General features: G+C 37.0%; 1 protein-coding gene across 13 annotated transcripts in view; it reads right to left on the bottom strand.

Moving 5' to 3' along the window:
- Positions 1 to 14,606, bottom strand: part of fbrsl1 (fibrosin-like 1) — a 301,880-nt gene that overhangs the window by 95,100 nt on the left and 192,174 nt on the right. For all 13 annotated transcript variants that reach the window (XM_082170185.1, XM_082170188.1, XM_082170187.1 and 10 more), the window contains one exon: positions 10,379 to 10,408. In XM_082170185.1, the coding sequence (XP_082026311.1) occupies positions 10,379 to 10,408 (30 nt within the window). The remainder of the gene's footprint in view (positions 1 to 10,378; positions 10,409 to 14,606) is intronic.

Here is a 14,606-nt window from a genome sequence, read left to right on the forward strand (position 1 = left end):
TATTCAGCCTGATGTTACAGTTTGCTTAATTTGGTTGTTCTGAAATTGGTGAGCAAATTGCAGTTTACTTGGAAGTTTGGTCTAGAAGGTTTCAGAAGAATTGAATCAAACTGGGTTCGGAAAAAGAAATTGAAACGTGTGCGAAAACACCCTAAACACAATAATAAGCAGACTGTTCGTAATTTCCGCTAACTAATTCTCTTTTCAGACAATACCTTGAGCAACTGTTCCAGTCCAACAATAATTCACAGCGTGATTAAGTTTGGCCTCACTCAACTTCTCCCCGATGCCAGAATAAACAGACAATATAATAAGCACTATTTCACAAGTGTATGTCAAAGTGAATGTGTCCTTGCCAGCCATCTATGATGTGTATTTGTGGAGACATCATTTCAGCGATGATGCTTTAATGAGGTTGGCGTCAAGCCCTACAGGACATATTACTCTTTCATAGTCAAGTCAAAAACATGAATGCAGTTAAAAATTCTGTAATTACTCACTCACCTTCATGTTGTTCCAAACCCGTAAGCTGCTACATTTTCCATGGAACACACAAGGAGAAATCTGATGAACGTTTATCCAGCTCTTTTTCAAACAATTCATATAGTGACCACAGCTGTCAAACTCCAAAAAGGACAAAAACCACTGTAAAGAAACCACAGAAGTTGGCCATATGGCCCATGCATTATTTATTTTATTAAGTCATCTTAATTCATACAATACCAGTATGTGTGGAACAGACCAAAGGCCCCCTTCAGCTCTCAAATCTCATTCGCCAATATTTAAACTGGTGCACTCATCATCATTTACAACAGCAATAAAAAAACAATTATCAATGGCATCAATGACGTCTTACCTATTGCAACGCATCTAAATAATGTTTTGATTGTACATGAACAAGATTTGTGAGTTTATGAATAGAAATTTAAATTGCAGCTTGTTCATGAATAGCTATCATATGCATAGTAATATGGTGCACATGCCATATGGTCAAATCTTATGATATTTATAAGACGTTATATGAAGGTGCTCAACAGCCTGTGAACAGGGCTTGTTTTCATGGTATGGAAAAGAGCTGTAAGAATGTGCTGTAAAACATCTCCATTTGTATTCTAGGGAAGGATGAAAGAGTTTGAAACAACATGAACGTGAATGACAGTAATTTTCATTTTTGGGTGAACTGCTTCTCTATAAGCCTTAAATGTTCTCATTTGCATGTCAAAGTAAATTCAATGCATGCACTTTAAAAATTATTTTACAAAAATGCCATAAAAGTCCCATAGTCACCATCCATTCAAATAGAAACACAAGACCAACAAGAAACATTCAAATTCCATTTAGGGTCAGATCTCTTCTTCCATTCTCGGGCTGCATATAAGTAGCACCGCAAAATAGCGAGGGAAACATGGACCAGATGTAAGTCCCGACATTCAAAGAAAACATTTTATTTCAAATTGAAGAAGAGAACATTGGAAACAGTCATAATATAAATAAATTCAAAAGAAAACCTCATCCAGAGGTAACGTTATGATGCCATTAAGAGACAGAAAGAGAAATAAAGAAAGAAAAACATACAGAGAGAGAGAGAGAGAGAGAGAGTAAATTGTAGGCAAGTGAGGGAAACCAATGAGCTGAAGAAAGCTAGAGAAGATAGAGAATGAAAGCCATGCTGGACAGAAGAAAAATGGCATCTCCATATTAAAGTGTGTGTCGAATGTGTCAGTTATAATTTCACGCCGCCCGCGGGGAAGAGAATTAAACCCGTCTGTGCCAGTGTGATCTCATTCACCCTTCGTTCCGACTGCATGCTGAATCCCAGGCTGATGGCGGAATATAGCAGGCAAATTGGTTTTAAATGAAAGCTAGCGTCCTAACCAGCGTTCGGCCTCCCTCTCCTCAGCCCTTCCCCAGGTGCACTTAATCTAATTTCATTAAAGAGATGAGGAGCGATGATTGCTTGTGTCGAAACATTAAGCCGCTCCATCTTCACCTCCATAAAAAAACTATTAGAGGCCTGTCAGCAAGCCTGTGGGTGGCCTGTTTATGACTGAATATGAGAAAAGGAGGATGATAGGAGAGATAGAAAAGACAGCTGAGAAGGGTCTAGGGGTAGAGGGTGCATTACAGATCATTAGTTCCTTCAGATCATCCAAACGATGCGGAGAGGAGCAAAGGAGGAAAACAGCACTAAAAAGGGGCAGGGAAATCATTTGTCAGGGAGAAAGACTGTAGAGAGACAGGCAGAGGTGCAGATATATACAGTAGGTACATGTGCAGACTAGTCTGAAAGTGTGTGTGACGTATATTGGACGAATATCATGAAAACATGTCTGGGTCACATTGTTACCTAAAAAATGTGATCCATTTTGCATGAAGAAATGAAGCCTTTTTAGGACCAATCAAGTTTTTTGCAATGTGATAATATGTTAATTAAGCGTTTTTTTTGGTGACAAATTCTAATCACTACACATTAATTCTGTACTTTTTTTAAGGTAGATAAATTAATTCAATAAATAATTTAACTGATTACATACATTTAATTATGTATTTAAATTAGCATAAAAGCACAACAACAAATACTACCATGATAAAACAATACTTATTAAATTAACTGATTTTTTTTTTTTTTTTTTTTGCAATACTAAATTAAAAACTAGAGGGTTGGTTTGTTTATTTGTCATAAAAATAATGTCAATAATAATAATAATAATAATAAACCTTATGCAATATTATCAATGGTCCTACAAATAGGCTTCAGAATGTAAAAAAAAAATTACATCCCCAAGTCAAAAATTTCAAGTGACCGATAACATCTAAAATTTTCAATTAGTCTGACGTATTATTAGCCAATGTTAACAGACTATTGCAACAAGAATTTTACTTGGGCCAATTGAAAAAATTTTATGTTATCGGTCACTTTTTGATTTGGGAGGGTTAGAAATTTTTTACAGAGAAGGAATATTTCAGTACCTTAAAATAACACTACAGTATAAATTACAATATTTTGACTGCTTTTTACTCAACACGCTCAAATTTAGCATGCTAACATGCTCACACATTAGCAATAAGCAAGCTGATGTACATGATACAACTTAACTTAATCTAGTACTTCCATTACATGGGTAATCATGAGAAAATCACATTTTCCTTCGATCTGAGATAAAACAGCTTGATGTACTACAAAAACACGCTAGCATTCAGATCTCAAAAGAATGCTAGCACGGCGATACCATGCAAGACTGTGTAGGTAAAGGAGTTAATAAAAACGGGTGGGTTTTAAACAGCAGTGGCCCGTCAAATTGGGGCCAACACAAAGATAAAAGCCAAGCGTGTGGCGCTAATGCTTCCTGTGTCACACTGAACAACATGATATTTGACAGGACAAATAGCTTGAATTGAGAGATGGAGAAGGTTAGGGTGTCAATAAAGACAGCAATGCTCGTCAGCCGTAAAGCCCTTCAGTTAAAGGAGAAAAATGTCTGTGTTTACCTGAAGTGGCTGAAATGGCTGGGTGTGTTATGTGACATGCTGTCACACTGATGTAACGGACAAAGATACAAGAGGAATGAAATAACAGAAATCTCTTTAAGCTGCCCAACACAACAGACAGTTTTCAGTGTTCACTTGTCAGTTGAGATAGAATCACACCTGACAGCTCTGTTCCTGATTCATGCAACTGTGGAAATCTGTGACAATGCAGCTACTGGACTGAATGGATTGTGTTTTGGTTCCATTGCCAAATTCACATCCGCATATGCCTTTTCATACTTTTTTCTAACTGCAGAACTAAACTATATTTTAATGATTAATTTGATCCGTAAGCATTTGAACCACAACCAATGCAACATTTAACACAACTAGGGTTGGGGAAATAAAATCGATTGCAATTCTGGTATCGGATACTTGTTATACATTTTTAATTTTGATTCCACTTATCGATTCCTGTGAGTGCATTTTAATGTGATTTTAAACCATTTAAAAGCGAGAAGACACGAAAGATAACTCAATTCGGCACTGTTTTCTGTGCTGGGACATTCAGAGTGTGTGCACAAAAAGCTGCCTCTCATATCAAATACGGAATTGAGTTCTCTTTGGTGTCTTCTTGCGCTTGAACGGACAAATACACACACTTGTAAACACAGTCGGTTATGTCTTAAAGTCCATCTGTGTTGAAAATCAAGCTTTAATGTTTATATGTCTATGTGGTGGTTTTAATATGCTTTAAGACAAACTATGTGCAAATTCACAAGTCAACACCATTGCTGAGTATTTTCTCCTGGGCCTTCTTTTGTAATATTATAAAATGCCTTTAGTGTCATTTATGATAAGTTTGAGGCCCCGATCCTTGCTACATAAAAGTGTAAAAAAAACAACAAAAAAAACATTCTTACCAACCCCAAATTTTTGGATGGTAAGTGCATTCTACCAAAAAAAAAAAAACAACTTAGTCATAAATAGCAGTCTCCTAACAAAATATTGTGAGCAATGAATCAAACGAAATCCAATCCAAACCAATTAGTCAGAATTGACTTCCCACTTTGCCACATTCCTGACAATCAATCTGACTCGTGTAATATAAAATAAGACATTTAGTGAGTCAAATTCAAAGGACCTGACTTGATTTTACACATATGGAAGTAACTGGACCGTGAAAAGTGGACATTACAAACAACTATTAGAGCAAGTATCCAATAGTCCACAGCCTCAATGCCATCAGTGGAAAAGTAATCTTGGAATAACATGCACAGATAAGACTCACAATAAGAAACATGCATTAGGCAATTATGCAAATGTTGACTTTAAGATACTACAGTATAAGACTTAACATTCCAAATATAAGCTAGAAATCTGCTAAAAAAAAAAAAAACACTGAGAAATACTGTGGCACGAAAATGAATCCAGATAAAGAGTTGAATCACATCAGATGGGTTCTTTATCAAAATCCAATTTTTCTTTACAGAAACCTTTAAAGAAATCATTTTCTTTAGAAACACACACAAAAACAGCTGTCAGCCATTTCAGAACAGGAAATGATTGTACAAAACAGGCAGAACAATGAAAACAAAGACCATACAATACTGTATATGAATACAAATACAAAATGTATCAACTATCTTCAGCTAGTTCCAAAACTTTTGGCCACAACGGTTCATATAATTCAGGGATGGATCTCGCCCTCAGGTGGTATCATCTGTATGCTGTTTTCTTTGAACGAGTCGTGATGTCTGTTAATAAGTGGAGTGATCTATGAAACAATTTATTCAAATAAGCCCAAATGATCACGCCCCTCCAGCGCACCTGCAGGCCGTTTTATAATGTAGTAATGTGTAAAAATGCCATGATGTTCTTCCTGCAACTGTTCAAAGAAGCTATTGTTCAAGAGAAGACACCTGTTACTATTCAACAGGAGGGAAAGATTAATGCTTTAGAATAGATTTTAATGTATATAATTACAAATAACAGTGTTAAATCTTTTTTTTATTCAAAGCAATTATGAAAGACTGATTTCTGAAGGAGGTAAATATGATCTTATTCATATTTGAGTTATTCACCAGCGCACCTGGACACAAACACCATGACAACCATGGCTCATCTTCTCAATGCCCTCTAACCTAGAACTATTATCTCAAGCACAAACTCTCAGAAAAAAAGGACAAGAAATCTACCTGATGAATTCTTTCTAAGAGACACAAACTCTTTCTGACTCTGAATGCTGCAATTGCTTCCACATGTTCTTCTCACCGATGTAAGAAAAGTCTGCTTCTGCATTTAGCATGGACAAAGTTACCCTCCATGTGCTGCAATCTTTATTTATTTATTTTTAACATGGCAAAATAAACTAAAAACTGAAATCAGTAACAGAGCAGGTACAAAAAACAACTTGGAAATTAGTTTCCATATAGGACATACAGTACAGCAGCCAATACATACTACACACTTACACAGTGTATGTGAATGTGTGTGTGTGTGTGTGTCCTGAAACCCTAAACCCTATGGCAATACCATAAATCTTTGACCTTGTGGGGACATTTTTTCATCCCTATGAAGAAAACAGCTTATAAATCACACTAAATTAAGTTATGAAAATATATACATTACAGATTAAAGTGCATTGGATTAGCATTTCCATGACCAAAAAAAATATGATATTACCATAGTAGCATGCCTGAAAAAAACCCATAGGATTATTATTGATTTGGAAAATAAACTTAACTTGAAGGGGTCATATGATGATTTTTAATGTTTTCCCTTTCCTTTAGTGTCAATGAATCTGTGCATGTTTATGATTTGCAAAGTTACAAAAACTCATAGGAGCACCCAGCGCAATTGACTTTGTACACCGACGCATGTATCATTCCTATTTTGCACCCGCGCACAGCGGACTTTTCCCTCCACAGACGCACGTCGGTAAATAAGGGAATGAACATGCGCTACCGGGGGCGGTTCAGCGAAAAGAGGAGGCGTGTTCTGGCGTAAACGTTCCCTGATGCTATTTTGCAGTTTAGAAAACAATTCCACCACAGACCAGGAAAAACCTAGTCTAAAGGCCCGTACACACCGGGACGAATTTCGCCGACGTTTAACGCCTCGTGACTAAACAAAGGGCGCCAATGTGAGTGTGCACACCGACGCGAAAAACGCCACGCGTAAAAGCGTAATTTTTTTTTAAACGCCTCGGGTTCGTTTTTTTGGTTTGACACGCCGCGTCAAAAACTATCCGACCAATGAGATTGGCGCTTTTGCTCACGTGTCTAGAGCTTCTGAAGTTACAGTAAAACACAACTTGGGGGCGCTCAAACACAAAACGGTCTTGCCGAGCACACATATGTAACAGCGAAGAAGACGCCAAGTAGCGTCTACACTGCCCATAGACAGACACTGCCGGGAAGAAATGACGAGGAAGATGCAAGGCAAGATGAATGTAGAGCTGTTGGTGTCGGAATAAAGAACTATATGACAAACGCGACAGCGACTACAAAAATCTTGTTAAAAGAGAACTGTTTTGGAGTGGTATTGCAGAGTATAGACTGTTATGGAGTGGTATTGCAGAGTATAGACTGTTATGGAGTGGTATTGTATTTCTGTTTTACATTAAGCGCCATCTAATGTCAGGGAATGAATTTGCATGTTCACTCGGCTCATCGTCAGCGAAAATCGCTTGGGTGTGAACACAAAAAACGCGTTGAAAAACGCTGGCGAATAACGCGCGCCGATATTCGTCCCGGTGTGTACGGGCCTTAAGTCAGTGGCGCGTTTTCAGTGGCGCGTTCAGATGCTATTTTAAGGGCGCATGCTTGGCTATAATGTAGCGTGTGCAAAACGAGCATACACTTTGCTTCTCTCATCTACACAGAAGCAGCAGTTGTAGCAGAAGTAGCAGGCATAAATCTAGCATACACATTTACCAAAATTATTATACACCTGTTTAACTGAAGCTTATTTGGGTGGGTTTCTCCCATCCCCATTCAATGTCACTTCTCTGTCTTTTACAGCCCTGACAAGAACGTCAGTCTCCTCGGCTGTGAACTGCTCCTGGCGTGCGCCTGGCAGATCCGTTATAATAGCCATCCGCCATGGAACAAGCGCGCCTGCTTTTAAAGGGTATGTGAGATGATGCTCTGATTGGTTTATTTCACGTTACGCCCAAACCACACCTATGAGTAATGTAGCTACTTCAGACCAACCCATTTTAGATTTGCGAGATCCGCCCACAAAGTTATGTTTCGCGTTTGATACTTGCGTTTCAGATCGTTAAAATAGGGCCCATAGTCTCTGAAGGGAGGACGGGATATAATGCTTTCAAAGCTAACTTGCTATTGCTAGCCTCTCTGAAAGTGCCTACCCTACCTTTAATAGTGTAAAATAAGGCACATTATAATTAAAATTGCAGAAAAAAACAGAAAAAAAAACTGTTGGTTTTAAATATGCCATCAACACAGAATTATTAAAATAAAAACTTACACTTTATGTCTTAAACTTGGCTCTGACTACATGCCACAAACTCTCTATTTTCACTCCTCCTTTGCCCTAGATCTGTTACGATCAGTTCACATGCATAGAAGCACATAAACAAACACATACATAACTTGTGACCAAAAAGATACAGGAATTTGAGGAACATGGGCTGGTAGAGAGAAAGAGGCCCACAGAGAAACAAAGAAAGTAAAGGGCCCCAAAATTAGTGTGGAATACCCCATTTCTCTTCTCTCTGAAGCCTACTAGAGTTAAAAGAATAGCAGGCTCTAAAAGTCCCTCTCTTCATCGTGTCAAATCCAAAGAGGTTTTCTCTTACCATCTGCCTCAATGAGGAGAGAGATAAAAGCCTATTGACTAGCGTGAGCTGCGGTTAATGCAAATTGCTGCTTGCTATCAATGTATTATTTATAGAGCACGCCGGAGACGTTTTCCACTGAACTGGGAGCTTGGCTTACAGGAGATTAGTTATGCTATCACATTCATTTAGCAGGGAGTAATTGCTTAACTGCAGGGGAATTAACACGTGTTACACTTCCACTGGAGCTACATGCTGTTTATATGGGTGACAGAAATATTAGGGTTATCAATATTAAAAGATAAACAAGCGCTAAAGGTGCTGGGAAAAAACATTCCACCAGAAAAAGATCTGACAACCTACAAACCGCTAACCAAATCTCAACAGCATTCGTGACCAGAGCGCATTTGAATAACAAATTAGACATAATGGTATAATCTGACAAGTATCTATCCATCACTATATGTCTGTAGCTGTTGTTTATTTTGGAAAAAAATATGCAAATATGACACCTTTTGAGGAGCTTGTGGAAAGCTCCGATGAAAACTACTGTCATTTAATGTCCGCTGACACGATCACAAATTACATTATAAACCAGAGATAACATTTTACTCTCTTACATCAAAACTACTGTCCAGCTAATTATGTATATTGTTACACAGAAACATGTACTATCAAGGTTGTGGTCAATGTATTAGTGATGGAAAGTCTGATTATTTTCCGTGAACTGGTTCTTTCGAAGAGTTCATTTCAATGAACTGGTAAAAAAAGAAAACATTCACCAGTTCGTTTTTATAATCACTCAATGATGTCACATATACGCAATTCTAATGTTAAAGGCACAAATAATGACGTGAAATGTGAAAGTTTTAGATGTCTAAAGCATATATAGTGAATAAACTAGTCTTAATCAACTTTTTACATAAACCATGAGAAACCATAAAAAAAAAAAACTTTCATTTCACCCCTCATTCAAATCAACTGCCCAGTACTGTTGTAACCATTAACAGGCTCTTGACTCGAGAGAGAACTGCTGTGTATTGCTTTTGACTCGAGAACTACTGCCATCGGATCACTGTTATATTTCCAATACCTTTTATTTGTTATACTTTATGCTTTTTAGCAAAATACATCAGAAACATTTTGCCCCCATTATGAAACCCTGGGCTCACAATTCTCAGTATGTCGGACTCAGACATGCCAGAAAGACTGGACTAACTGGAGCGCTGAATGAGTTGGTAAAAATCGGCATCATAGGATCATATACTCTTGGATATTGGCTCATTTCGAGATGGAGTGACTGTCAGAGTGTCTGAAAGTGAGTTTGATTGAGTAACTTGTGCTGACTTGAGCCGTGAACTATTTCAGACAGTTCAGTCCGATTTGGTGAACTGGTTGAGCCAGTTCACAAAAAAAAAAAGGGATCAAAAGAACGATTCTTTCACGAACTGGACATCACTACAATGTATGATAACAATTTCACCCTGGTAGCTCTTTTCTAATTGGTTAAATCCATGGTTCTACAACATCTGCCCTACAATAATTGTTAGAAAGTAAAAAAAAAATAAAATTTAAAAGGCGTTTATACCATCTTTCAGGAACAGGACAAGGAAACATAAAATACTAAATATTATAAGAATTACAATTACTTTAGCTAACAAAGGATAGCTTTCCCTTCATATTTAGAAGGTGCTCACCGCTTTTGGTGAAGTTCACAATAGTTCTTCCTGTCTATAATTAACTAGCACACACATAAAGACAGGTGACTACTTTTCTTTTCTAGTTCAAACAACTTCAAAGCAGTTGAATTGACACACCAAACACAATGACACCTCACAGAAAGCTTAAAACACTGAAATAAGTGCACTCGCTTTCTATCGCACTGCGTTTCCCTTTGTATCCCTGTAATATGCAAATAATCAACAATCACAAGACTGGCAGCCATTTTCTGTCATCTACACACATACACAAACACAAACACAAACACACACATGCAGAAAGACGACAGCCTTTCAAACTATAAACTCCAAAATCACTCTTACTCGCTGAACAGTGGGTTAGGTAAACAGACGCACACACACAAACACTCATGAAAAGAAGTCTTACCTTGTCATCGATGTCACTCTCGCTGTCACACTGTAAGGAGATAGTGAGAAGAAAAAGATATGAGAGAATTATTCAGCATTCTCCGACCTCATTATCGGTTTCAGGTATGATTTTTACGGCTCCTCTTTTTTTCGTTCTTTCAGTGACACCTTTCAACAAAAATGGAGGTGATGAAGGGCATGAAGTGATACATTTGAAAGAGGCTGCCATGGTTTAAAAGCGAGACACCATAAAATCTAACTTTTCCATCGGTTTTTCAGTTCAGTGAATGATAATGGATAGTAAGGTAAGGGCAAATTATTCGTATACGGACAAAACGCTTTCAAATTACTGGGAAAAGGATTGTGCAGCAGCCTGCCGGTGCTGAGACGAAAACGTAAAACTTTAAAAGTGAATTTCACATCTGAAATTGTCTCATACTTTAGCTCTATGGTGCGCTGACAGCATTTAGAGGAACATTTTTAGGAGTTCATTCAAAGTTTTTTTATATACAAAGTTTCTACATACATACAAAAGAAAATTATTTCACTGTAAATTATTTCGCCTTGGCTCAGAGTTTGGCCTATGGTGTTTAACTTCCTATCCCATTAACTTCTCTTTTTCATTGACATTTTCCTCTTACTCTGTACTATATTTGTCAAATACAGAGGCAAAAAACAGTCTTAAACTGTCTTGAAAGTTGAAAAGAATAATATAACAATAAATAATTACAATAGATCCCACCAGCAACTAATTTGCATCTGTGTGTCACTTCAGCCAAGACATTTTCTTCTGAAGATAAATCATTGAATTACTTGATTCAGATCAAAGTAAATCTGTGGTACTACAAAGCTAGTTGAGAAAGGTGAAGGGTGCAGGGAAGAGGCTTTATAAAAGGACTAAAACTAATTAACAAGGGACAGTGGAGCACAGAATATGGCCACCAGTACAAACTTTAAAACATAAAAAAAAAATATATAATATTACAAAAAATATTCTCACATTAGGAAACAAGGTCTCCCTCTCTCCATGTTACAAAATACCCTCTAAAACACTTAGCAGACGCTGGAGTGCCGTATTCCTCCATAAATTTTTCATGCCAGGCCATTATTGCACACTCTTGCGCTTCTAGCCTTTCATTTGAACGAGTGTTGGAGGACATTTCGGGTCTCGCAGCATAAATGGACTACAATTATGCATATGCAAATGAGCAATTACAAGCCATTTGCACTTAAAGGACTGATCTCAACCACTCACTTTTGTTTTCTTAATGAGGATTTGAAGTTTGCTTTTTTCTCGTCCTAAAATGAGAATTTTCCATTCAATCTTCTTTATTCTCCATTTAGAATATGATTGTTTGTTTAGATCTGTGTTTGCATGTATTCGTTAATGAGAGACATTCACGAGTGTAAAGTCTATAGGTAAACGCGACTCCAAGTCTTCCCAACCAGCTGGCCAATTAACCGTTGCAAAGAAAATCAAAATTGTGGGTGACGGAAGAGTGGTTTGTTCAATATGTTTTACTGTTGTGTAAGACAATTATACAATTGTACAAAAATACACATCTTCACAAATATCCAGTGAACAAAAATGATGTATGCTCAATACACACATACTTTATTACAAAAATTGAGAGCAAAAAGGTCTGTTATACTCATCACTTCTATAAGTGCTGTTTCTAATGCCAAGTCTGTCTAATCTCCTCCATAGCTTTAAAATATAGAATTCTGTGTAGAATTCAAATTGGTCAGATACATTTTGTGGCTTGCATCGACTCGTTCATATGATCTACTCTGTGCTATCATGTCTCTGAACCAGAGCAGACTGTGTGTGCACTCTGTGGCGGTTCGCGGTTCGTGTGACACTAATGGAAAACCAGACTTCATTTGCCCCAATGGAAAGCATTATTACACTGTCTGAATCATTCCCTTTCCCCTATATTCACCGTATAGAAAGTAGTAATTGTGTGAACAAGTGATAGATTTTAGCTGCAGCTTCAGCGTCTATTTGGGGGCGGGACGCTTTAGATTCTAGAGAGCATGTGATTGAACAGAAAATCTGATGAGAAGCTGGAGAGCAGAATGATGTCATCAAAATCGTTGATCCACATTGGCCCATCAACTGTTTGGTTACCAACATTCTTCAAAATATCTTCTTTTGTGTTCAACAGAAGAAAGAAATTCATACAGGCTTGGAACAACTTGAAGGTGAGTAAATGATGCCAGAATTTTCATTTTTGGGTGAACTATCCCTTTAAGGCAAACATTTTGATTTCATGGGGACTTTAAACTAATGTGAACGAACAATGGCAAGTTGTATTTTAGTATTGCTAATGTTTACAAAGACTAATACTGTAACAAATGTATTGTTCATGGTTAGTTAATGTTAGTTAATGCAATCTGGTTAAGTCTCCAATCTGGCAAACATCTGGTCATCTTTACATTCAAATCTATATCAGGAAACAAAGAAATGACTGGGGAGAAAGAGACGAGGAAAAGCACATCTCTGTCTTTGGCTGTTGATGCCCATCATCAACCTTTGATTATGTTTGAACCAATAACGACAGGTCCTGCTCAAACCAGCAGACTTCATAAGCAGATTTTTCGTGGTTTAATTTGTTTGTGCGTGTGTAGAGTCTTTGTATGCAGAGGCTACGCTCAACGCTCATCCTCCCACACAGGGTTTTGCCGCACTCTTTCCTATAGCTAGCATGAAAATAAAGATTAGACAAAACCTGCAACCAGGGACAGGAAAACTCTCAGAGCGGTCTTAAATTCAAAAGCCTGCATTCACTCTATGGAAATTCAGCACAGTTCAGCAGCAGTGAGCTTTTGTGGGTATAGATGTTTCAAGTACATTTGTGTGAGTCTGTGCTGTGGATTAGAGGCACACATTCATTGACTCTGTCCTTGCAACACTGGCTAAACAAATCCTAATTGCTCAGCTCTACTTGTCACAAGTCATCCACTGTAGGTCCAAGGCATTAGCACAAACAATGTGGCATAGCCGATTGTCAATCATGTTCTTATTCAGGTGGGATTTTCTTGTTAGGCGATGTGGATGTTAAACAGTTCAAAGGAAACAGCTCTGTCAGTGATTCAAACACGTGGTTACATTTCTCTGCTCTAGTAAGTAAAGACAATAAAAGGCTTGTTGTGTTTGACTGTATCCTGCATAAAGGCCATTGCGGCTAACATCCAACCCTGAATGTAATGTTTGCTAGCCTATAATACGATTGAACGCATTCGTGTGTGTGTGTGTGCATGTGGGTGTGAATATGTGTGCACTTTGGGCACACCTACATCCTGTGCGGCAAAAAGAGGCCCAACTGAACCCAAAAGAATAGAAAAGGTAGACCTGAGCAAAGAGCAAGAGGACACAAACAGGAAGACAAGGAAAGATCATTCAGATTAGACCGCAAACGTGTTTAAATTCTGAGAAACAACCATTTGGAGTGAGAAAGGCATACAATAGCAACCTTTCAAAAAATTGTACCATGAAAAGACCATTAAAAATACACACACACAAAAAAAAACATGGTAATACTATTGTACCATTTATACTGTAGATAATTATGGTAATCAAATTGTATCAAAATATCATGGAATTTTCACACGATTCCATAAAACAATTATATATATATGCATATATACACATCTGAATATAATTTTAGTTAAAGGAAACAAAAGAAAAAAAATATGTAATTAATGACAAATATATATTATATATTATATATATATATATATATATATATATATATATATATATATATATATATATATATATATATATATATATATATATATATATTACACACATGCATTTTTTTGTTTTAAAATATAATATGTACATATAAAAATAAAGTAAATGTAAAGGGGCTGTGGATATATAATTACATATACATTAAAAATACCTAACAATATATTTTTTTAAAGTACTATTATACAATGATGAATCCCAGGGTACTAAATTACTACAACATTAAATCAGATTAGCATAGTGCCTGTTTTTTTTGTTTTTTTTTAAGTTCTTGTTCTTGTTTGTTCTTTTTTGTTTTTGTACCTTTGGACTACTTTGTAAACGCCATACATGAATTTTAGCACCATGGTAAAAAAAAAGAATAAAAAAAAAAGTGCACAAAACATAAATCTTTAAATATGACACACCTGTGGAAAGGTCATGAAAGACAGTAAAGAAAGCCAAGACAGAAATCAAATACTGCTATAAACGCAGCAGACGCAGGCAGAGT

The sequence above is a fragment of the Leuciscus leuciscus genome (genome assembly GCF_965113295.1).
Source record: "Leuciscus leuciscus genome assembly, chromosome: 5".
Lineage (NCBI taxonomy): Eukaryota > Metazoa > Chordata > Actinopteri > Cypriniformes > Leuciscidae > Leuciscus > Leuciscus leuciscus.